The sequence below is a fragment of the Rhinopithecus roxellana genome, chromosome 2, assembly GCF_007565055.1.
Source record: "Rhinopithecus roxellana isolate Shanxi Qingling chromosome 2, ASM756505v1, whole genome shotgun sequence".
Lineage (NCBI taxonomy): Eukaryota > Metazoa > Chordata > Mammalia > Primates > Cercopithecidae > Rhinopithecus > Rhinopithecus roxellana.
In genome coordinates this window covers 81,468,389-81,494,620 of record NC_044550.1, presented here as the reverse complement: position 1 = coordinate 81,494,620, position 26,232 = coordinate 81,468,389, and the positions used below count along the sequence as shown (strand labels likewise).

At 36.1% G+C, this 26,232-nt stretch overlaps 1 protein-coding gene across 4 annotated transcripts in view; it reads right to left on the bottom strand.

Annotated features, from left to right (window-relative positions):
* HHIP (hedgehog interacting protein) overlaps positions 1–26,232 on the bottom strand; it is a 96,425-nt gene that overhangs the window by 33,279 nt on the left and 36,914 nt on the right. For all 4 annotated transcript variants that reach the window (XM_010372148.2, XM_010372147.2, XM_030924266.1 and 1 more), the window contains exons 5-7: positions 2,695–2,846; positions 2,114–2,287; positions 766–909 (exon numbers count right to left, since the gene is read on the bottom strand). In XM_010372148.2, the coding sequence (XP_010370450.1) occupies positions 766–909; positions 2,114–2,287; positions 2,695–2,846 (470 nt within the window). The remainder of the gene's footprint in view (positions 1–765; positions 910–2,113; positions 2,288–2,694; positions 2,847–26,232) is intronic.

The window sequence follows — 26,232 nt, the reverse complement described above, 5'->3', positions numbered from 1 at the left end:
TATTATACTTCATAGCATTTTTACAAAATGTATCCCAGATTTCTCACTCTACATACTTTTTAGTTTTCTTTTGTTTTGGTTCATTACAGTACCAACAGTTAATATGGAGTCCTTTAGTATTTGCAATGTTTTCAAAGTGAAATAAAAGTTAATATTTCGCTCAACTCCTTGCAAATTAACACTGCAGCATCATATTTTAAATGAAGCTATGATAATAAAAATTGCAATTTATTTAAAACTTACCAGGGGTCAGACACACTATTTGGTACTTTACTTACAGATTTTTATTTAATCATTGCAAGGCAGTTATTATTACCCTCATGTAATATATAAAGAATTTAAGATTCAGTGGGATTTAAGGAGACAGATCAAAAAGTGTATCTCTCTAAACTGTTCAGATTAAAGTCTTGGTCATTACACTAGTCCAATAGTGTTTATCTGATAATAACCTCTCCACATTTTAAGGTGAATTTTTCTCCATGAATTTGTCCTTTTCCTTGTCTAATCTGCCTTCTCAATCTGCTTCTCACAATAATAGAAGACAGAGTGCTAAATACTCACTTGAGTAATGACCTGTTGTGATTTCAGAGGCTCGGCCTTAGATACCATCTTTGGCTGCTTTGTGATGGTATATGCTCTATGCTATATTTTCCCGGTTGCCGGATCCCCGGGATCACATGAATATGTGAAATCACTGAGAAATTGGGGGACAGAATATGCGGATCCCTGGCTTTAAAGCCGGGGAGAAGACAGACGTGTTCTCACCTGCCTGGATCGTGGAGCCCATGAGCAAACACTTCAGGGGGCTGGTTGGTGCTGTTGAAGTGTGGGTTGCTCCTTGGTATGGAATAAGGCACGTTGCACATGTCTGTGTCCACATCCAGCCGTAGCACTGAGCCTGTGAAATCACTGAGAAATTGGGGGACAGAATATGTGTTTGACATTTTCATTATATATCTCACCTATATTAAATATAGTGAGGTTGCTCTATTGATGAAAGAATCATCCCCTTAGTTGAAATAAAATATTAAAGTGGCTGGATGCAGTGGCTTATGTCTGTAATCCCAGCACTTTGGGAAGCCAAGGTGAGAGGATTGTTTGATGCCAAGAGTTCAAGGCTAGCCTGGTGACATACCGAGACTCCATCTCTACAAATTTTTTTTTTTTTTTTGACGGAGTCTCGCTCTGTCATACAGGCTAGAGTACAGTGGTGTAGTCTCGGCTCACTGCAAGCTCTTCCTCCCGGATTCACGCCATTCTCCTGCCTCAGCCTCCTGAGTAGCTGGGACTACAGGGGCCCGCCACCACGCTTGGCTAATTTTTTGTATTTTTAGTAGAGATGGGGTTTCACCGTGTTAGCCAGGATGGTCTCGATCTCCTGACCTCGTGATCCACCCACCTCGGCCTTCCAAAGTGCTGGGATTACAGGCGTGAGCCACCGCGCCTGGCCTACAGAAAATTTTAAAATGAGCCAGGTGTGGTGGCATGAGGCCAGGAGGATCTCTTGAGCCCAGGGGTTTCAAGCCACGGTGAGCCATGATGGCGCCGCTACATGCTGGCCAGAGCAATAGAGTGAGACTTTGTCTGAATAAATAAATGAGTAATTAAATAAAATAAATTCCTTATTGTGGAAAATGAAACCAGGGCATTCCAGACAAGCAACTGAACCAAGACACAGTGTGATGGTGGTGGCTGAGGACTGTGGCATCAGCAGTACGCTGCTTTTTTTTTTTTTTTTCTGCCTCTGTTCTCTTAATTTTTGTCAGCCTACATCTATGTATTCTATATTCCCCAAGCAGCTTCGCTGGGCGATCTTAGCCCATTACGCAGTGTTGAGAGGCAGTATGGTTGTACAGGGCCACTGCTTTTCAGTGCTGTGTGTAGCAGAGGCAGCCCCGGAGCAGAGAACTACACAAGAGTAACTCTTTTCATGACAAACAAAAGATCACATAGCATATTAGTGAATTCCTCTCCATTTCATAAATGCAGACACTGACTACAAAAGTTAAGTATTTAAACAAGGTGACCTTTCAAAGATGGTTCTTAATTCACTGGTGCCCACCTTTTCTCCTGGCACTTAAACCATTTTAACCTTGACAGGAACCCATTTTACCTTAACCCATCCATTTCTTCCATATCATCCAGTGTAATCATCCCATCACCGAGAATGATGTACAAAAAGCCGTCGGGACCAAAAAGCAGTTGTCCTCCCAGATGCTTTCTGTGGAGTTCTGCAACTTCAAGAAAGACTCTGGCTGTTCTCAGATCAACTTGGTGTGGATTTTTTCTACATTGTAGGAAGAAAAGAATACCATGACTGTTAAAAGATTTAAGGTGAGTCCATCAGAAAGTAAATAGTATATAAATGAAAAAACAAACTCCTGGCACATAGTAAATAAGGAAACGTATATTTGAAATGAAGCTAATAGAAATTGCTGAAAAATCACATTATTTTCCAAGTTTCAGAAGTAGCCTTTAAGTTGAGAGATAATTGAGGGAAAATGTCAAAACCATTGTTGTCCTCAATTTCTCTTAAAGACACATAGGGAGTTTTCAGTAAGATGGAGATAATGATTTAATTATTGCCACCTTATTTGGCTACTTATTTGCAACTTCTAAATAAAAAAAACTTATGAAAAGATGATGAGAAAATAAGATGAAAAATATCTATGCTTTGATGCCTTTTAGTGATACCTGGATACTGTGTATTCCACAACCCTAAGAATGTGGTCATGAGGCCCGATAGCCCACCGTTCTTGGTTGGTGGTATAAGACACATACAACTTTCCATTTTTCTTGTAATTGGGATGGAATGCGAGGCTTAGCAGTCCTCTTTCATCTCCTCCCTGCAGTCAAATGAAAAACACAAAGAATTGTAAAGTTAATTATGTTCTTTATTGTGTTTCAACTGGAACCCCAAAAGAGTCTCTTTCTTTCCTTTGGATAATCTTTGCCCAACCTCCTTTCTTTTCTTCCTTGCCTACTGCACAAAAAAGGATTATAAAGCATTTCACTTTGTGGAACTCTTTAAGGGTTAGAACAAGACAATTGTCTTGTGTGGTTATCTATGCGCAAGAGTCTTACACCACTTTTGTCAAGTGATTTGTGTATGTAATCTTGGGACGCCAGGAAGACAAGTTTAAGTGCTGTGAAGAATTCTTTCCTGGGTTACTAGGTTGCTTGTAGTTCATAGAAGACAAATAAAAAGGTTCATAATCAACAGTCACTTCTAATCCAAGTCTCCAAAACCTAAAACACAGTGTGGGCTGCCAACTCCCACTGTCTTGGCAATATGTTTAGAAAACAGTTAAATTGCTTGTGTAATATGTAAACCTTTGCTTTACCCTGGAGGCATCTACATCAGTTGTCACAACGATGGTGGTCTGTTCATCATAGCTAGGTAATAGGCAGCCTTGCCTATCTATCTATAAATGAGGCAGTTTTACATGAATCCCTTCGCTGTATAAGGTTTTTCTTTACAGAAGGATGAAGCGGCGGGAGGAGGCCTAAAGGCCACAGCTGGGGAAGGAGTGGGAGAAATGCTAGGGAGGAAAGGGGACACTAGGAAATTAAAGAAAAATCCCAAACAACTTTCTTGTGTTATTATACGAATGTCAAGGATTGTATACATTAGGCATGCCAAATGCTATAACAATTAAAACATCATCATGTTCTTAAATAGAAAGGCATTTTATCTTCATTTTCTGCTAATTCAACTTGTTGAAATTCAATATGGCCTTAGCCTTTGTTTTATCCCACAAGTAGTCTAGGAATTTCTATAATGAAATCAAAGTATCTAAAATTATCTAGATCAGAGTCTTAAAGTTCACATACTAATAAAGCCAGGGAGCACTTTCTCGGTGAAAAATATGGCATATAAATTGAATGCTGCAACTGCTGATAGCACATCACCTTATTTATTCCATTAAACATCACGACATAGCCTATGGCAAAAAGCTATGAGAAGTTATTCCTTCTCAAGTGTTAGTAGAGAAAAAAAAAATCTCTAATACTGCAACCTCTTCACAAGGTCATGTTCAGTCATGGAAGCACTCTCATGTTTTTGTCCCTCACAGAATAGTATTAGCAAAGCAAGGAACTATTTGTAGTTCTTATTTTACATGGAGTTCAGAATTGAAAGGTTTAGGCATAAAAGTTTACTTTTAATAAACATTGATTTGTTTCCTGGCTTAGAGAAAACCATTTTTAGATATAGATCACTCAAAGTAGAATATCCAAACTTTCAGAGCATATAACTATTAAAATGGCTGCAAATACACAGAATGACCAAATCATTATTTCAATGTCAAAAAGTCAACTTTCTTGCTCATCACAATATGCATAATTTTAATTTTAATCATAAAGGTAAAATTCTAATGACTTATATATGAATGACTCTCTGTTTTACAGATTATCTTGTTCTGGTGATTTTAATATTAACTCGAGGGTACTGTTTTTCTGCTTAAATCTTTATTATATAAAAATCTCTTGGCTTTCTCATGAGACACTGGAAGCTAGGATATGTAAGTACAATTTGACTGTAGAGTAGCCACTGCACATTGGAACCTCCTTGACGGATTGTCTAATGAGGCCCAAGGGTGGGATTTCGTTTGTGATTAATTCCTCCCTCAAATATATTTCCCTCTAAAGCTGTGAGTGCAGGTTAAGTACTGCATGCCTACTTCACAAATGTTTCTGTTCCACTATAAGCAGCTTTTGTTGAAAGTAGTTCTTTGTAGTTTTTTAATCAAATCATCAGAAATACAATTTGAATTGGATAGCAACATGCTTTAAAACTGTGTTGGTTGCTTTTTAGGAATTAAGAATGTAGAATTAAGGCACTGTAGAAAGACAGATGGGAAAAGAGATTTAAACAAATCCACAAGTGATAGAGGACAACCGTTCACTTTAGAGATACCATCTATCACAGAAATGACTTTGGGGGCATTTTTGACATTTACTCAAGTGCCAAATATGGAAACAGAATGAGACATGTGAATGACAGAGAAATAAATCAAAAAAGCAATTTAAAAAAGGTCAGTAATTCTGAATTTTTCAGGTACTAGGATTTACAATTGATTAATCATTGCATATGATCTCATTTTTGGGTCAACTTCCAGGTGCAAAGTAGTTTAGAAATTTTACTAAGTCATTTCAGGGAAATACTCACTTTCATAACTACACTGATGAAAACAATTTAATATATTATGTAAATGTCCTAGATTTTCTTGAATCTAGATTTTAAAATTATATAACAGGATTCCTAAATGTTCAGAAATTAGAAAGGAGAGATACACTCCTGTTGTGCCACACTGTGCCAGGAGATTAATGTATTAAGTGCTCATATTTCACTTGAATTAGACTTCAGAGTTATGTTGTCTATTTAATTAAAATATATTACTGACAAATTATGATTTAACTCTCAAATGCAAACCTATCTCTAAGGTCTGGGTCATTTTTCGAGGTCTTATGAAGAAATATGTTGATTGGGCACTGAAGAGTTAATTTTAGACCAGGGTCAGTTAGAGGCCACACCATCAGAAATACCACCAGATGTTTAAGGTTGCTTCAGCTGTAGTCTTCACTAGGACACTGTCCTAGCCTGAGAGCCTGGATGTTGGTGCCTGGAACCGGGACTGGCCAGCAGACCAGATTTCCCAGGCTCCTGTACTTCCTTTTATTATCATAGTCCCCTTTGCCCCAGCTCTGACTGTGTGTGTTCAAAGCCCCATTCTGTTGGTCTGGTCCCCTAATCCAAAGACTCCCTTCTCTTCACTCTGTTTCCAAATCCGATAACGCGACTTTAGAGGCTCAGTAGAAAAAAACAACAAAGCCTTGGTGTCAATACTACTAACTGCTCTCCTTCTTACCCCTTCTCGTCCTTCCCCTTCATTATGTGTGGTTTTATGGCTCAGAGAATATGGAATCAAAATCATACACTCCTTCCAGAAATGTCAATTACTGAATTGAGTCTAGGGAGCATCTGGGGAGTTTTTATTTTATTCTTGAGCTTCTAGTGATTAGTTGAGCCAAGCTGGCTAAAAAGGGAGAAAAACATATTAATAGAATGGCAAATGGAAGATTCGTGATTCAAGCAGTCGTGCCTTTCAAAAAGACACTGACTTCTAACATTATCCTTTTTTTTTTTTTTTTTTGAGATGGAGTTTCACTCTTTTTGCCCAGGCCAGAGTGCAATGGCTCAATCTCGGCTCACTGCAACCTCCATCTCCCGGGTTCAAGTGATTCTCCTGCCTCAGCCTCCCCGGTACCTGGGATTACAGGCACTTGCCACCATGCCCAGCTAATTTTGCATTTTTAGCAGAGATGGGGTTTCACCATGTTGGCCAGGTTGGTCTTGAACTCCTGACTTCAGGTGATCCACCCTCCTCGGCCCCCCAAAGTGCTGGGATTACAGGCGTGAGCCACTGCACTTAGCCCTAACACTATACTTTTAAAAACTGTTAACCAGTGTCCAAAATGTTTATCCTTACTCATGTGAAAAGCAGTGATTTGTCCAAATATTCACATCATAATTGTACTTCATTATTAGCACTGAGCACTTTGTATGTTGTACTTCTGGGAATGCACAGACAGCATTGCTAGAACAAAACTGAAAGCTAGAAGGGCAGCAAGTAACTTACCAACAAGAATTTAGGGTTTCCTCAGTTTGGTAATGCTTTAAAAAAAAACAGCTTACTGACTTGAACCTCATCCAAGCTTCATAGGCTGCCACAAGACCCCCTCTTCCCCTTTGCTCAGCTCTTCAGTGCTACATTAACTTCTGGACAGCCCTACAGCAAACACAAATGACTGCTCAAATTTGGAGTGTTGAATGATTTGAAAATAATGTTCCCACAATTTGGAACCTGGAGACTAACTTATTTCAGAGAAAACCATAACACCCTCTTCGGGCACTTTTAATAAGTGTTTAACTATCTGCCATTCTAGTTATCAGTCAGCTCTTAAAAGCAATTTCACAGGGTCCACAGAAAATAGACAACCACAAAATGAAGAGTACTGATAACTTTAATGTAAGTACAAGATCAGACCTAGTGCTGCAGCTTTGGGATAAATTCTTCCCTGGTGAGCAGATCAAAATTCTAACAAATTAAGGATATTCCCTTCTTTGAATAATTAAGTATCTATTTGAAAGAAGAGATAATCATAAAATGATGATAACATAAAGTATTTTTTTCTTTTCTTTTTTTTACACATGGTTTCACTCTATCACCCTGGCTGGAGTGCAGTGTCACAATCGTGGCTCACTGCAGCCTTGAACTTCTGGGCTCAAGCGATCCTCTTGCCTTGGTTTCTGACAGTGTGGGTATTACAGGCGTGAGCCACTGCACTCGGCCCTATTTTTTTCTTTTTTAACGGACATTGTAGGGCAACATCTTTCATTGTGATATTTAAAAGACAGCATTCTCTTCATACTTTAATGTGGTTAAAGTTATTTTTTTTCTGATTTCTGTTTTTGCTTTAAATTTGCCCTAATGTCCTTCAGGAATTACTGACTTGTACATTTTAGGAAACATAACTTTTCTTAGTGACCTTTTGGGAAGTGGCTGACTTCAAGTTCAGTCATCCACAACATGACCCTATGATATTAAGAAAGCCATGAAACATAAACTAAACAATGTGACACTACGTTCAAGACATTAGTTGTTACTGCCTTGTCAAAAATTTTATTTTACATTTATTCCACAAATACTTATTGAATACCCATTATGTGTTGGATATGGTGCTTAGGGATAAACAATTAATAAGAATAAATCCCTGCTCTCAAAGAGTTTATATATGGAAGCACTTAACAAAGTATAGTTTTGAATTCCGAGTTGTTTCATTCTCACCATACTTGGAGATTTTTGAGGAGAATGAACAATGCTACACTGTTGGAAATGGTCAAAAAACAAGTGTTAAAGATAAGAATTAAATATTTTTGGTAACTTCTGACACAAAGATTAATTTATATATTGGCGCCTGAGGTTTCTCCACTCTAAAACTCGCTGAGAAAAAGAAAAAAACCAGCTTGATTACATAAAAACTAAATTACCTGAAAAAATAAGCAGAGTTTCTACAAACAGTAAGACCATCTTGTAACTTACGTTACGTACATGACACAGGCACACAGGTATGAATGAAGCTCTCTAGTAAAATTGTTGCTGTCTTAATGCTCAAGGAATTTTTAAGAATTAACCTAAGAATAGAGTGGTGGTATTTTGAATTCCCTATAAGATATAATACTTTTACTATAAGGCAGGCTTTCACATTTCTTTTATTAACTGTCATTCTCTTGTGTATGTTTTGCTGATATGTATCATGAAAGGAAAAAGAAGAAAAAGACGACTTGGGGTTAACATGTGACCCTCTCACGCAAATCTATGCTTTCTCTTAGACTGGAACTATTTGCTGGTTGGAAATGGGAAAACAGGTTTGTTTGAGAACTGTTAGTTCAAACACAATACCAGATTGTATTCATTTTCTATTGCTGCTATAAAAATTTACCACAAACTTTGTGGCTTGAAATAACACAAATTTGTTATCTTAATTTGTAGATTAGGGCTCAACATGGGCCTCACAGTTTATAATAAATGTTGGCAGAGCTAAGTTTCTTTCTGGAGGTGCTAGGAGATAATCCATTTTCGTTCATTTTCCAATTTATGGAAGCCATCTGCATGTCTCAGGTTGTGTCTTCTTTCTTCTATCTTCAAAGCCAGCAATGGTGGGTTGAATCCTTCTCATATCACATCGCTCTGACCTCCTTTGTCTCCCTCTTCGACTTTTAAGAACTTGTGATTACACTGAGCCCACCCAGATGATCCAGGATAATCTCCCTATGTGCTGTTTAGCAATTTTAATTCCATCGCAACCTTAATTCCCCTTTACCATGTAAGGTAACATGTTCACAAGTTCTAGGGAAAGGATAAGGACATCATTGGGGGAGGGGCATTATTCTGCCTACCACATGAATATTTTAATCGGTTTCTAGAAAAGGATCCCAAGGATTTATGACTTGTGTCTTCATGGCCATGCCCTCCTGTGAGCACTGAAAGAGACCAGTGAAGTTCATATATAAGTTCACAAGGAGATACTTAAGGAACACTCTGTTACAACAAGCTCTTTCTCATAGCTGTCAGTATTGAAAGAATAACCAACATTCTTCAGAATGAAGTGAAAGTATCCTTCAGAATTGAGGAGAAGGAGCGAGAAGACCATTTGATAAAATGTGGACATGTAAAACTTTCACATATGAATTCAGGTCAGATCAAAACTCCCAAGTTAGTCAAACGAGTATCCAAGATACAGAGTAGGTAAAATTAAATATATATAAACCATTTCTACTAACTGGAGGACAATCTTTGCATTTTAAGTTGATTAAAGCTGTGTTATTTTGCTGTGTGTATAAGCTGCGAAACACATTGCAGAGCACTGATTTCTTTACAACTCTTGGAAAAGATAAGGAGCATCACTTTTCAATAGTTCTAAAAGTCTAAATTGGTCTCATGACAGGAGTCAATCCCCTGAGGTCCCTGAGCTAGCTTATGGGAGGGACTGAATGATTTGTTTCTGTGATATAAAAAAAAAATATTTGCTCTTTGTCTCCAGTTCTTAGCACAAAGCCTCTAAAACTCTTGGAATTTCCTGAGTGATAGGAGTGCATTTTGTTTTTCATTTGTAAGGAACCACTTTAATCACACCTGATTTTATACTAATAAGCTGACTTTGGTGGGCTTCTAGATAACTTCAGGATGGGGGCTGGTAGCCAGAGGAACCCACCATGTGATTAGAGAATTGGAAATTTCAGCCCACCCCACAATCCCAGGGAGTGAGAGGGGTTGGAGGTTGGGTTCAATCACCAATGGCCAGTAATTCAATCATCAATCATGTCTGTGTAGTGAAACCTCCATAAGACCCTAAACAACAGGGTTCACAGAGAGTGGCACGCCCAGAGAGGTCAGGGAAGCTCTGCACAGCACCCCCTTGCAATATCTTGTTTTATGCCTCTCTTCCATTTGGCTGTTCCTGAGTTGTATCCTTCATAGTAAACCAGTAAATAGTAAATAAAAGTGCTTTCCTGTGTTCTGTGAGTCATTCTAGTGAATTATCAAGCCTGAAGGCGAATTATGGGAACTTCCAAATTTGCAGCCAGCTGGGCAGAAATGTGGTAGCATGGGCACCCCATTTGCGATTGGTAATTGAAGTAGGGGCAGTCTTATGGGGCTGAGTCCTTAACCTGTGAGGTCTGAGCTAAGTCCAGATAGTTTCAGAATTGAATTGAACTAAATTGAATCATTGGGCGCACAATTGGTGTGGGAGTACTGGTGGGTGTGAGAGGAAACTTCTCATTTGGTGTCAGAAAACACCCCAGAAAGAACCTGAAAGTTTACTTAGCCCATTCTCTTTTTTAGGGAAATGGAGATCATGATCAAGTCCACTCGAGAATACTTCAAATAATTTGGTAGTTTTCTTTTCATTCATAAAATTCTTACTCTTGAACTTGACTTTTTTTTTTTCTTCTAAACTTAGGTTTGGGAAAGACATAAAATATCTCATGTCATTTTATAATCCACTCTTTTGGCTTTTCTGACCTGCACTATTCTCTGAGGATGCAACCAGCCACAATAAACTAAGGACCTATCACTTCTAACAGGAATTCTCCCTTTTCATTAAAATTTCCTCTACTTTTCCAGATTTGGTTTTCCTTTAAACTTACTCCAATTAACGGAATACTGAGGCTCAACTTGTCTCTTCTCCTTAATCATGTTTACTCACTGTTTCAGTCCTCCAAGAAAGTACAGTTGTGAAAGGCTTAACAATGGGGATTCCTTCTGAGATGGCAGAGCCTACTACACACCTAGGCTATATGGCATGGCCTGTTGCTCCTAGGCTACAAACCTGTGCAGCATGTTATGTTACTGAATACTGTAGGCAACTTAATACAACGGCCAGCATCTGTGCATGTAAACATAGTAAAGGTACTGTAAAAATACAGTGTTATAATCTTATGGGACCATCGTTGTATATGTGATCCATTATTGACTCAAATGTCTTTATGCAGTGCATAACTGCATATACAATTTTAAAATGCTGGGGGGGACAAAAGCTCACCTCCATCACACTCCCTCACACCTGACAAAGAAATCTGTCCTGCTACAGATAACATTGGAGAGCTGCTAGAGGATAACCAGCAATTCAGAATTGTAGGAAGCGTCTCATGGAGTATATAATCTCTGATATGTGGCAATTGGTCCATGTCAAATCTGCATTTAGGATTTTCAAGCATTTTATCTTTTGAAGGTAGCAGATGCAAAGACAGATTAGAAAAGTGCAAATGGGAGAATAAAAGAGATTCCACACGGGAATCATCTACCTGTAAGTGACAGTAATTCTCTTTTCTACTTTCTTCAAAAAAACAAAATAAATCAGTCATATTAGGTTTAAGTTACAGCCTACTCAGAGTGAAGATATTGGAAGATACTGGAAGTGGCTATTTTCTACTTCTTATTCCATACATGAATGATCTTTTGATATTTCCACCTATGAGGAAAAATGTATATACATACTCAGTTATACACTTATAACTATTATAGCCACAAGATTTTATGTATATATATGATTTATTTTATATAAAATTTATATTTGTCAAATGGAATTTAATTTATTTTCTTCATATTACTATTTCCTCCCTAGGCTTTTAAAGCATTTGAACTGTGGCATGTGATACATTACGGCGTATTAGAGATTGGATTGACTTGTACCTTTTATCTTGCCCGGGCAGCAGTCGACAGCTGTGGAAACTTTAATATATGTGCCCAAGAAATCCAATATAATATGAGAGAATGACTTAAACACAGGGGACTATCTGGCTCAATATGCATCAGATGTTAATAATATCCATAGTATTCCAAAGTTCTATTTTCTAAAATATCTTCCTAATAAGACAAAATGCTCTAATAAAATTAAACTGTATGAAACATCTATTTGAAATAATAAAGTAATAAAACAATAAGCCTCCAAAAAACATAAACCCTTCTCAAAAAGAAAATCCTGGCAGTAAACAATTTTTTGAAAAAAAAATATAGAAATATTGGTGACAGAGAAAGCAAAGCTTTTATTCTGTGCACTTAGGCTAAATGAAAATAAATTAATGATGGTTTAACAAAACTACAAGAATATTCTTGGGAATAAAAAATGAATAAAAATTAAAATTAGAAAAAACTTTGTAACCTCACAAAACCATTATGAACCATAGGCTTAAGACTTGTTGAACAAAAAATTTAAAAATATATTCTAGATGGAACAGTAAAAGGGTAAAATATTAAGCTAACTACTTTGTTAGACACAACAAAATGTTAGATACAACCAAATGTTAGATATGTAAATAAGGAACAAGTCTCCAGTATACTGTAAGCTTCTTGAAGGCAGAGACCACATATTGGTATTTCTGATTTCTTACATAGTACCTCATTGACAGTGGAGGTACTGACTGTACCTCCTTGTTATAGTACAAATAGGATGTACTGAGTTCTTACTGCATGCCAGAGACTGTACTAAGTGATTTCCAAGCATTATTCTGTTTAAACTTTATAACAACTCTAAAGTTTAATGCTGTTTTATTATCTTTACTTTCCATGTAAGGAAACAGAGGCATAGGGGAATTGAGTAACTTGCCCCAAATGTGCAAATAGAGGTAGCAAAGCAGAGATTGTCTGTGATTGGAAGACACACAATGAAAACTATTATGTTACAATGCTCTACCAAGTACTTCCTAAATGAAGAAATGAACAAAAAGAGAAGAGACTATATTCTCTTATCAGCACCTATTGTTCATGAACTGAGGCAGTTTTGAAACAGTCTTAAGTAACTTGGGTTTCCAAAGTTCTTCAAGGCAATAAAATGAAGCTCATCCCTCAGTTACTTTAACTCATATATATTACTTTAAATTAAATGACATAGTCATTTTAACTTACGTGGGATATACTGAAGTGTGTACCTCAGTTATTTTAACACAAAGGTTAATTTAGGTTTTAAGATAGTGTTGTGCCAGTAAATGGCCTGTTTGGGAAAAAAAGAAGTGCGGATTTGTGTAAATTTGTGTGGCATAAATACTCTCACTGAGGCAAAGGAAAACTTCTTGGTAAATATCTTCAATCTAGCACATAAGGTTGTTCAGATAATCCAAGAAGATGATGAATGTAAAATTACTTAATGGGCTCTAAAGTGCTATTCGAATTGAAGATCTAACTATTATAGTGCACAGAGAGGGAAGAACTATTCTCACATTCAGTTGTTCTATAACATAATAAGCTTCTCAAGTAGGGAATGTGATTTTGAAGCAGAGAATGTGAAGTCCTATATTTTGATCAGATGAGGAATGCGTGCACATTATGTAGAAGAAGTATTAACTTGCTGCCTGCCATCCAAAGAACTTTTGGACTTCAGAAAATTGCAGGCATGGACAGGCACATTTATACTTATATTTAGCACAAGGCTCACCACATATTTTTGATAAAGATTTGTGTATATCTTTTCAGGAGGTTTAGGTGGTATGTATTACCAGTGGTTGGTTTATTAATGAATGATTTGTAAGGCTTGATGTAATGTAAACCTTTTGTTCTAAAACTGAAACACCCTTAACTTTGCTATGGTAGAAATATAGTTTTTCATTAAAATATATAAAATTTATACTCTAAAGTTAAACATAAAGCAATTTATTTAGTAGACAAAGATAAGAGGTGAAAGAAATAGACCCCAACATTTGTGTGTTCTTTAATAATACCGATGGCAAATCACAATATTTCCTCCCCACCCAAAACAAACCCAATGTGAAAATGCACTGCCAAGATTTATGTTAGAAAAATGTGTATTTTTGATAGTAGCAAAGAGCTGTGAAAATTACTTCAGGCCCCTATTGATTAATATGACACATATTTATAGAAACAAAAAAGACACCAAATTTAGATTTAAATTTGGATATTCAATTATAAGCTAAAGATGAATATAAGATTATTCAAGGAGTGTGTGAGAGTATGCACATGCATTAAAAACATACATATCCCCAAAGACTAGATGATGCCACAGAATAAAGGAAATATTATTTATATTTGGAGAGATTCAATTCTTTGTTCTCTCAGTGTCTCATGGATTTCACTCTTAGGACCATTCTTAAATCATGAATAGTTAAAAAAAAATAAGTTGACAAATGTTGAGCAAATCTTGTTAGAAAAGCAAGTATTTTCTTTGGAATAAGGAAGACAATTTAGAAAACCCATTAACTTATTCAGACTCCCTTATAATTTATTAGTGGATAAGAAGTGTCTTTTTTAGAATGACTTGGTCTATAATAAAGACAAATGCATTTCATACTTTATTAGTAACAATCTTACAAACATAAGAACTATTAACTTTTGTAAAAACAAAAGCTAATTTTATGGAATTACTGGAATATTAGATTTTTATGTTGAAAACAAAGGAAATAAAATGGACTTATATGATTTCATTCACCATCTTTAAAGCTAAAATCTCTGAGACATAAAGTCTTACCGTTTTATTTTAAACATCAAACCCAGGAATATAAAGTAAGTATTCTCGATAGTTTCATGTGATTTATAACATTTTTGCTTTAATTTTTTTTCTCCTGTCAGAAAATGGGAGATTCAGGGCCCTTTTAATAGAAGAAAGAAATCACAATATTGAAGATAAATGCTTAACTGTAGCAAAGGGTACAAAATTGTTTTTAATGAATTTGACCTCTTGCTTTTATAAAGTTTGGTTTTTACGATGTGTGGCTAACATGCTGGTCATGCAGCTAAAAGCATTATCTTCACATCATTATATAGAAATATAACACTGGTATACTTGAGTTTCCTAGTCATGTTTCACTACTCTTGGCCATTATATATTTCTATTGTTGCTCTAAATAAGAACTCAAACTGACTTATATAAGAGAAAACATTAAGCAATTAAGTAAGATTATTGCTTTGAAAAGAAACCTTGAAAAAAAACCCCAATAGTTTAGACCACCAAGGAACACTAATAAATTTAAGGAAATATGAGGTTTCCTCCATGTGACTTCTCTTGAAGAGTTATGCAATAGATTGCTGGAACTTCGAGGTCATATAACAATCATGGTACTTTAAAAATTATTTTCTAAGTAGAGTTTGTATTTACATGATTTATATGTCAATTAAACTTGCAATTTACCCAGTAGCAGAATCAAGTTCTTTGAATCTTTGATATTTTTATTAAGTACTATTTTACAAAATGATCAAATGCGGAATTCTAACAACACAGAAACATTAAAACACTAAAATATGAACAATGTAAACATTCATTTTTATATGAAAAAATATTCTTATTCCAAAATATCATTAGCTACAAATCAACATTCAGAAAATAAACATTCGCTATGACTCAGATATCTAAATTAAGAAACTTTTTGATATTTGATATCTTATATCTTTGTATTAATTCTGAATAAAAACTATTATATATTTCTGACTAAATGCATCTTCAGTACTAAATTATATGACAATTTAAAATACAAAATTTTGTAGTTCTATGTTTTCTATAGGAAAGAAATTATGTTCTATTCCATACAGATATAATAAATATGGGAACTGTATATTATATAGATATCTAAAAAATCTGGATGAAGTTCAGATTAAAGATAGAAAAGTGATTATAAAATTAGAACAGGATTTATAAAGAAAGTCTAAAGGGAGGGCTTGAATTTCTTAAAGTCACAAAATATAAAACTCTGAGGAGTACAAATAACCTTATTTAAGTACATGAGGATTTATTTTAAGGAGGACAGTGTCCAGCTGTTCACCTTTTCCATGGCAGTTTCACCAATAGGATAGATTTCAATGAATAAAAGCTCTGTTCCTCATAATTTTTAATATAATGAAAATTTACTTTAAATATCTGTGATTAATACAATTTTGGATCAAAGAACAGAATTTGAGGGAACTTCTGATATTAAAATTGCTTGAGACTGTGTTATTGGTCAACTAAGGGAAGAGCCAAACAGTGAAAGACTGACTAGTGTTCTAGTACGTTCATAATTTGACCCAGGTAGCAGCTTGAAAAAAAACTGATGGAAAATTGAGTCCCATTCCAATTCCCAGAATCACTATGCAGAGATTAGTTCCTGATTCTAAATCATAGGGCAAATGAAGTGTTTATAGTGGTTCCACTTTCCTGACTACCAGCACCCACTCTCTTCAACACCTATAACGTTACGAACATTTATCCTCACTCACTGCACAGCTCTTGCTCTCAGATCCCAGTATGTCACTCAGTCGTCAAGAGGCAGATGTGGTATGCCAGTTGCTTCCATGTCCTCATCTGTCAGATCCCTATTCATTCACAGCATGGTGTTTAAGAGTATGGGCTCAGGGATCCAGACTACCTTGCTTTACAACTTGGCTCCTTCACTCGATAGCTTTCTAACTTTGGGAAAGTTACCTTAGCCTCTCTGTGTCTGAGTTTTACCACTTTCAAAATATGCACATTTCCTACCTTGTGGGTTGTTGCATGGAAAGATAGAAGGATGATCCCTGACACACTATTGGTGCTCAAAAAAATTTAGCCATTGTTACAATATACCACAGCCTGTGATATTGTATTCTAGTTGGGGAGAGACTTTACACAAGTGAGGCTATACATAAATACATATTTCAACTTTGGAGAGGACTGTAAAAGACAAGGATAGGGTGTTATGGGAAAGAATTCAAGGAAAATCTAATTCAGACTAGGGTGTCAGGGAAGACCTTTCTAAAGAGGGAAGACCTCTCTAAAAATTCAAGTTGAGACTTCAAGAATGAGAAGGAGCCAGAAAGGGAAGAAAGTTCCAGGTAAAGAAAGAACAGCACCTCCCAGAGAGATACTTTATCTGTAATGAGTGTGATTCTTTGGGAAAAGAGAAATGGAAGAGAAGAGTACAAAAATATGTGTGCTCCTATTCTTGCTGGTTGTGGAGAATTTTAGATATCTGAGGGCACACGTAAATATGGTGGAGAGAATGTGGGCTCTATTACATGACAGTTGGGTTTGAATCTTTGCTTATGTGACTTCCAGGCTGTTTGACTTTGGGGAAATAATTTAACACCCTTGAGCTTCAGTTTTTTTCTATTGTAAAGGCATGAAAATGTCTAACTCACAAGGTACTTTCTTAAAAAATGAAAAATATGTTAAATAAAAATTTAAAGTTACTAGTACCCAGATGGCACATATTTATTAGTTGTTCACTAATCAGCTCTTTTCTTCATCATGGTGGGGATGGGTGGGAGGAGCAATGAGTGTCCTGTTCCTGTACATGACAGTGCCACCCTTGAAATGCATAAGGTCAACTCTAGCAAAAATGATAATTCAATGATTCTATGTGAGCACTTAGACTTTTTCCATTAGGAAAAATTCTTTTTTTTTTCTATTTTGGTAGTCTCAGGTGGAAAACTATAATAGGATATAGTATTTGGGTTTTTCTCCCTTATTTGATAGAATGCGTGACAAGTGACTTTAGAGTGAGGGCTTTGGAAGAGGCATTGCTGATGGTACTTAGACTTCTCACGTGCAGCTTTTGCAGTAAAGCTGCATGTGTTACTGAGTGGCTGGAGTTATTTGAAATCAAATTTAAAAATTAATTTAAAAAGGCATCTCCTTCCTTATATAAAAAATCTTATACATAGACTTATTTAAGTATATAAACAGAGGCACTGTTTGTATTTATATGTATTATGTGTGATAATTAAAAAAGAAAATAGAAATATAAGCACATTAGCAAAAACTACATAGATATTTCAAAAATCATCAAATGATTAAAAAAGCAAAACTCCTGAAGCAGCAACCCATCAGCCTAATTATGGACACAAATGTCAGCAATATCAATCAATTGCCTTACTCTTTCTTAAATATTGCCAGATGCAAACATATTGTCTTTATGTCACACATGTAAGCCTAGACAGCAGGAATCGGGGGCTCAAATGTGAAACTACCTGTCAAAATTAGTAAGCATGATATAATAAACCTTGAATTTTTTTATACTTATAAGCAAAATGTAAGGCCATATTGATGTTGATATTAGAAATCCAGATATCTGGTGGTCTATATTTTATCACTATGAAAATGATAAAGGAAGTTTTGTTTTCTTCCTATTGGAAAATTGGCAATCTTTCACTTTTAATAAATGGTAGATATTGGAGATACATGTAAGATTGTCTGGGAACCCCTCAATATACAATGAAATATTATTTTGTGCAATATTACCCATCATTCCAAAACAGGCTTGAAGTAGGAATATGGCCTAAGGTAGAACTGCCCTTATTAATGCTGGAGTGACTTTGGCATCCACTGCTGCTGAGCTGGTTAAAACACAGATAAAGCTGTTTTCTTTGAATTTCTCGATATAAATCTAAATGGAGGTTAAAAAATATCACAGACAGCGTAAAGAACAGTTCATTTTTCTTCTTTGACTGTGAGAGTTTTTTTGTTTCTGTTGGCCATGCTAAGAAGACACTGGCCCATTCTTCACATAGATTTGTAACAAACAAATCTGGTCATTTTTTTTTTTTTTTTTTTTTTTTTTTTTGAGACGGAGTCTCGCTCTGTCGCCCAGGCTGGAGTGCAGTGGCCAGATCTCAGCTCACTGCAAGCTCCGCCTCCCGGGTTTACGCCATTCTCCTGCCTCAGCCTCCCAAGTAGCTGGGACTACAGGCGCCCGCCAACTCGCCCGGCTAGTTTTTTTTTGTATTTTTTAGTAGAGACGGGGTTTCGCCGTGTTAGCTAGGTTGGTCTCGATCTCCTGACCTCGCGATCCACCCGTCTCGGCCTCCCAAAGTGCTGGGATTACAGGCTTGAGCCACCGCGCCCGGCCAACAAATCTGGTCATTTTACTTTGCCTCTTCAAAATAACAACAAAGCAAAACTTTTTGACTCTTATCACCTATAAAATAGGCCCAAATAATTTATCAGGGGCTATAAGACACTTTACAATATGGCCTTAACCTCTCTTTCCAGTCTCCGCTCTGTCATTCCATCTCATGTTCGTGTCTTTCCAGCTACGGTCAACTCTGATACTCTCTTGGCTTTCATATCCTGATGCATTTGCATTTGTTTGTTCCCTCGGCTTTGAAGATCATTCCCATCTAGTTTCTATGGAATAACTTGTTGATCATTTAAGACCAGCTCCAGCACTTCTGCGAAGTCTTCCTTGACTCTAGAGTGTAGCAAGCATGTATTTTTCTTTTCATCCTAGTAGTTTCTGGGTGTTGCTAGGACACCATACTACCATCATATCACTTTGTGTTGATTATACCTACCAGTCTCCCTACGCCATACAGAAATCTTAGATGGAAATCAAGTTTTATTATTCTTTGATTGCACCTTAGCATTTAGCCCAATGACTGACACCTCTAGGTATTCAAATATTCATTGTGTGGGTTAATAGTAGACTCTAAGACCTACACCTCAATTTCGTGAATTTCATCTATCTTTACACAATTATCTTCTCTTTCAAAACATACAATTATCTAATAAGTCATTTAAAATGGTTTACCCGCCTGTAATCCCAGCACTTTGGGAGGCCAAGGTGGATGGATCACGTGAGGTCAGGAGTTCGAGACCAGCTTGGCCAACATAGGGAAACCCTGTCTCTATAAAAATACAAAAATTAGCCAGGCATGATGGTGCATGCCTGTAATCCCAGCTACTTGGGAGGCTGAGGCAGGAGAATTGCTTGAAGCCAGGAGGCGGAGGTTGTGGTGAGCTGAGATCGCGCCATTGCACTCCAGCCTGGGCGACAGAGTGAGACTCTGTCTCAAAAAAATAGTAAAATAAAATAAAATAAAATAATTTACCTAGAAGAGATACTAGAGTAAGGCTTCAGTTAGAAACAGAATGTTAACAATTTCTATTTGATAGTAGTAGAAAAAAGAAGCATCTTGCTAAAACACATAATAAACAGTTATGTTAAACCTTCCTCTGATAGTAAGAAATAATGGTCTATAAAATATTGGTCTAAAATTGTTTTTCAAGTTGTAGACTAATCCAAGCAGTACTCTAGGCAAAAATCAAAAGTAATTATTTCCTGTTTTGAGTTTTAAAAAATGTTGTACTTTACCACCATGTTGTTTTTGATGATAAATGTATAAAAGAGAACTCATGGTAGCATAGTAGTCCTGGAATCACTTCCCAAGATTAATGTCACTAGAAAACATCAGGCAAAGTATTAAGCAGTAACACTAGACAATTTGTTTTTCTTTGTAACTACTTGTCTAGATCTTCAGAGCAAAAACACTAATAAAAGTCAGTCATCATTATGATGTCATTTTCATAATTTCCTTAGAAATAAACTAGCAAGTACAAAAAATATTTATAATGCACGACATCATCTATGTGCCTTTCCATTGCTCAAACTTTGGATTATAGTTAGTGAGGTTTCCTGTTTGTTATAAAGAACACACTCTGAGTGAAATCAAATACATTAATAAAAGTTTTCTGAAATCAAACTGTCTTGTAAATCACATGTGTGCAGGTATAGTTTAATCACTATAGATTGAAATAATTGTGTGACTTAATCCAGCAATTGATAGAAAGATTTTTTTTTCTTTTTGCAAACCAAACCCTTGGGAAGGTATTTACCTGTCACTGAAATGGTTTCAGTGTCTAGAACAAGCTCTAAATGATATCTTCCTACTGGTATGGCATCGTCCCTAGATGACATTTACAACACAGCAAGCTTGAAGAAATAAGCACTCCAATGATATTTTTGGTGCTCCCACCTTAAATTCATAAAATGTCTATGGCCTTCATCCAGACACAGGAGAATTGAGAAGTTTTGTGTGTATGAGAATGACTTCTCATCCCTTCCATTCTTGCATGTAGCTTCTTAGATGATGCATTTCCTCATTTATCCAATCCTGCAACTGTTTTGTCTGGCAGAGTTAATTAACATCTACCAGTTTACATAGTTTCTTTGACATTAAACATGCTCCCTGTGACTTGTGTCTTTTAAAGGATAAAATGGACTGGGAAAGGGAACATAAGAACCTCACATTTATTTAAATACATTAGAAAGCATAACTCTTCCCTGTAAGTTCTAATACTTAGACTTCCAATTTATTTTTGCAGAAAAATTAAACTTCCCACTCATCTAAGATGGGAAAATCTTATCTTGGCACAGGTGAGCCTTTTCGCCAACACTTGCATAAATTATGCATTTTCACTCGTTGGCTGCCTGCAGCATCAAAAAAAAGACTCTCCAATTAATTCTATAGATGGACACTCTGTCGACCAGTGCCACTGGGACTCTTCTAGCAAGCTGCGCTTAACTTCCTTTACAATTCACGTTGCTACTCAAGGCCAAATCAAGCACAACCTTTTTTTTTTTTTTTTTTCCTGCTTTAACAACAAGCTATTCTGAAAGTGACTCGTGCTTGGGAACCAAGGCTGACTTGGACAGGAACATGGTCTGTATTTGACTTGGTGTTAGTTTCTTATGCAATGTTCACAGAAGACAGCAGAGTTGAAAATCAGTGCTGATTCTGGAGCAAAATTTCTTTAAATGCATTCATAGGCTGGGTTTTGGATGGTTATTAGACAGATTTTGTCCACAATTATTGGACATAAAATTTGAATCCTGGTTCTACCAGTTGCTAGATATATATCATTGAGAAGATTACTTAACTTTCTGAACATGAGTTTCCTTATCTGTAAAAAGGGATAATCATACCTAGATTACAAGACTGGATCTTGTAAAGACACTGTAACACAGTGGAACTTCAAAAAGGTGGATTCCCATTCCTAACAAGTTAAAAGCCACATGCAAATAGAATGTAAGTTGTCAAACTTAGCTTTGATAATGCTGAGATGACCTATAGGCCAATAGCAAAAAAAAAAAAAAAAAAAAAAAAAAAAAAAAAAAAAAAAAAAAAAAAAAAAAAGTTGCCAAAAGTTATTAGGCACCTGAAACATGTAAAACACTCACTAGACCAAGTGAGTTTTATGGCTTTGTGGTGGAGGAGTGATGCAACTGATTGTGTAAGGGATGAAGACACTGAAGCATCAGTTTAATTTAGGGCCACTCCACACAAAATGAAAGAATTCAAAGGCGTTGGCTTTCCTTTTCACACATAAGGCTCACTACACTACGAGCACATCTAATAAACTTTCTTGATTCCTACTTGCAGGAGACAAAAATATCTTCTGTGAAGTTGGTAGAAATTAAGCAGGGATGCCTCATTAAGCTCTGTACTAGCCTAGAATTAATGCATTAATGTAGACTCTAAACCAACGCCATGTAGAGGAATGGCTGCATTAAAGATGGATTTGCCAGATACTGCATTCAGCCCTTTGATTTGTCTGTGGAATTACACTTTGCCCTGAATCACTCCTTTACTCCAAGACTGTCTACTTATGTGAAAGCCATGCTTATTGCAATGTAGCTTCTGCACAAAACACATGAAGAGAATATTATTAGGTTGTCATAGGATTTATTGCATGGATGACTAACACTTCAACAGATAAACATAAGCAGGATTATTTGTGACATTATGAAGCTGTGACCAATGACAAGCAGACTGGCTGAATACAACAATTACATAGAGTGACAAAGCAGTGGTATATGACCAAAAAAATAAATCACCCTTGCCCTGAAGACTTGATGATTTATTTTAAGCCACTCCATCATGGGGCCCAAGAGATAAAGAGCAATGCTTTGAACAGCAATTATTTGGAAAGAAATAGAGGCTAAGCATCTTTCTTTTTATATGTTTAAGTTTTCACACATGTTTCTGTTTTCATATTTGTCTCTGTGACTGTTGCACCCGGACTAGGATTCTACCAGAAAGTTCTGACAACTGTACAAGCTGCATTGCTAAGAAAGCTGTGGCCTTATGCTGAGCCAGCAAATGGCTGTACATTCTCATTCTCTTTTCTCCTTCTTTCTACTCAGAGACACGCAGGTCTTTAATAATCTTTTAATAGTCTAAATTAAGTCTTAAAAGTCTAAGTTGTTATTAGAAATTTTGCATTTTAATTACAAATTGGATAAGCAGAGAGCAATTGCCTTTCCCATAATTTTTTTGAGTAACATTTCCTATTTTCCTTTGTTTTACTGTTAATATTATGAATATATCTTTAATCTTCCCTTTTCTTCTCCATCCCAATTTCAATAACATCTTTAATCCCAAGGCATCCTATTTTTGTGAGAAATACTGATTTAATAGTCCTCAGGATCATAGATAACTAACTACTGTATTTTAACCAGCCTTTTTTCTTGAACAACTTTTAGGTATTTCTACTGACTTTTAAAAATCTTTGCAGCATTTCCCCCAAAGACTGCTTCTCAGAAATTTCTTGGCTCTTAAAAAAAAATCCCTCTTCTTTAAGTTTGGTGTCATAATAATACTTCTTAGACCCTCTAGGGAGGATACCGAACTTAATTATATTATGGCCACTGTAATTTGGTGGGTGAGCCACACTTACTTCCTTAACCAATTCATATGCTACTCAAGGCTAAACCAAGAGTAACCTCTCTTTATGCTTCAGCAACAAGCTGTTCCAAGAAAGCAGTTGTTTATAGTATTGAGAAACTGTGCCTCCAAGCCACATCCCAGTGTAATGTTCAGTTGGCAAAAAAGAAGGTTGTATGTTGTTCAACAGGGAAATTTGCCTCATTCGACCACCCAAGAGGGCAGCAAAAATAAGTCACCTAGTAAAGGTGGTCTTTATACAAAGGTCAAACAGAACTTTACTGGAAACTTTGGGTGGACTGGAAAGTCCTGGCTTAATATAGTGAACTGCATAATTTAAAATGTGCTTCAGTTTTACTATAAGTAAAGCTTATTGTAAGATCAATGCGTGCCTGATTATGCTTTTGAATAAAAGGAGCAGCAATTTAAAAGGAAAGAAATGGAACAAGATAGCTGGTGCAAGACATTATTTCCTAATCCTGACACAATCCTAGATGAGCCTCCTTCTTCTATTTTGTTTTCTTTTATTGGTAGTTGTCTATAGTGACAGCCACCTGATTTTCTTGATGATGAAAAGGATGAGAAGGTCCTATGAAAATAGAAGAGCAAGAAAAGGAGGCTTGGCCATCACGTTGCTTCTATCAGGCACAAGATACTAAGTCCAAGTTAACTGAAATTCCACAATTTTTCAAATATTTTTGTTTTTGATCATTTGTTGCTATTATAAAGATCATTTTAATGTCTGCTTTATGATGTGCAAGTTTTTAATATCAGACATGGTATAGTTAAGGAAATTTTGTAATTTAAAAGTCTCCAAACATTAAGGTGACTGTATGTCCTGGTTTTCTGAACATAGTTCTGGTCTATGTCCTAGTACAACTATTCAGACATTCTTCTTTAACTCTCAAAATCATCCCAATTTGGTGACAAATTAAATGGACACTCTTACTTTAATATATACTTCAACTATTGAGCTTGAACACAGGAGAAAATTCTAAAAGTACACTTGTAGATAAAAATTTCAGTTTTTGTATAGCAAACTGTGCCCAAGGCTGACATGCAGGAAGATGATATTGGTACGATCCCTCTTCTCCAGGACATTACGGCCCACATGGACAGGGAATGTCAGTGTAAGGTGGGTAGTGCTACAGTTAGGATGCAACTCATGAAGGGTGTTCTTGGGCTATCTTGTATAGTGCAAAGGTTGCAGTTATACAGTACATGGAAATTGTTGCATTGATAATGGTAGAGAGTAGCAGCATATGCAGGGGGCCAAGATAATGAAGTTAGGATGTGAAATATGTATATAAGACCCAGGCAAGCCAATTACTGGTGGAAATCCTACACAAGTCATTTAGAGTTGAAAGTTACAGAATGCAATCAGAAGCAACAATGCCACTTTCTTTTCACTAGTCTGGTATATGGAAATAAAAAATGGTTCCTTAATGATGTCCTAAAAAATTCAAAGCCCTAGGAAATATAAACTATAATCTCAAATGTGACTATAATCTGTATCTAGAGAAATATGCTAAACTTTTTAGAATATCCTTAATTTTGTTAAAATATCCTTGTACAAATGATATTCTAGTGTCTTAAAGATTTTCTTTTCTTTTCTTCTCTTTTTCTGTATTTTTAGTAGAGATGGGTTTTGCCATGTTGACCAGGCTGGTCTCAAACTCCTGACCTCAGGTGATCCGCCCACCTTGGCCTCACAAAGTGCTGGGATTATAGGCGTGAGTCACTGCGACTGGACTAATTATTTCTTTCTTCTTTCTTTTTTTTGTTTGTTTTTTAGTCTCATTCTTTCGCCCAGGCTAGAGTGCAGTGGTGCAATCTCAGCTCACTGCAACCTCTGCCTCCTGGGTTCAAGCAATTCTCCTGCCTCAGCCTCCCAAGTAGCTGAGACTATAGGAGGTCTTCAAAGATGTAAGGCAACACAATTCAGGGAGGAGTGTGCTGAGAATCACTAATTGACCATCCAAATCTCGGGTCAGCAAACGTTTTTCTTAAAGAGCCAGATATAATAGTAAACATGTAAGGCTTTGTGGGCCATGGAATCTCTCTGGCAACTACTCAAACCTTGCTGTTGTAGCACAGAAGTAGCCACAGAGAATACATAAACAAATGATGTGGCTGTGTTCCAGTAAAACTTTATTTACAAAAACAGGCTACGGGCCAGATTCAATCCGTAGATTGTCAAGCCTGAATCTAAGTCATTACCATATAGTATGTCTTAAGTACACTTTACACTGGCCCAAAAGCTAAATAATATCCACATATGTGGAAGCAGTTGGTATACAATAATTTTTCATGTTTTAAATTCAATTAAATTCACATTATTTGACTATTATCTTACATTTAATTTCCAAGAACCAGCTATTGTAAACACAGTGGTCTTTTGTTAACTCCTTAACATTACTAAAACAAAAGGAAATGTTGCAATTAGCCACAATTTTTTTTAACTATAGCTGAACTTTTATATTCAGAAACTCCTCATAAAATACCAACTTATTCTTTATTTCTTATTTAAAAATGAAGACTAAAGTGAATAGCTTAGCTCTGTGTTTATCCCAAGGGAGGACTGAGATTAAGAAGATATTTTATGTCTATTCAATCTGATCCAAGCTTCTTTATTTTAGATAGAAAACAAGAAACATTAATTATTAATTACATATCAACAATCTAAGCAAACTAATAATGTTTGGAAATTACTGGACAAGAACGTAAAATCCTATGACCTGACAATGGATCTTTATTCTAG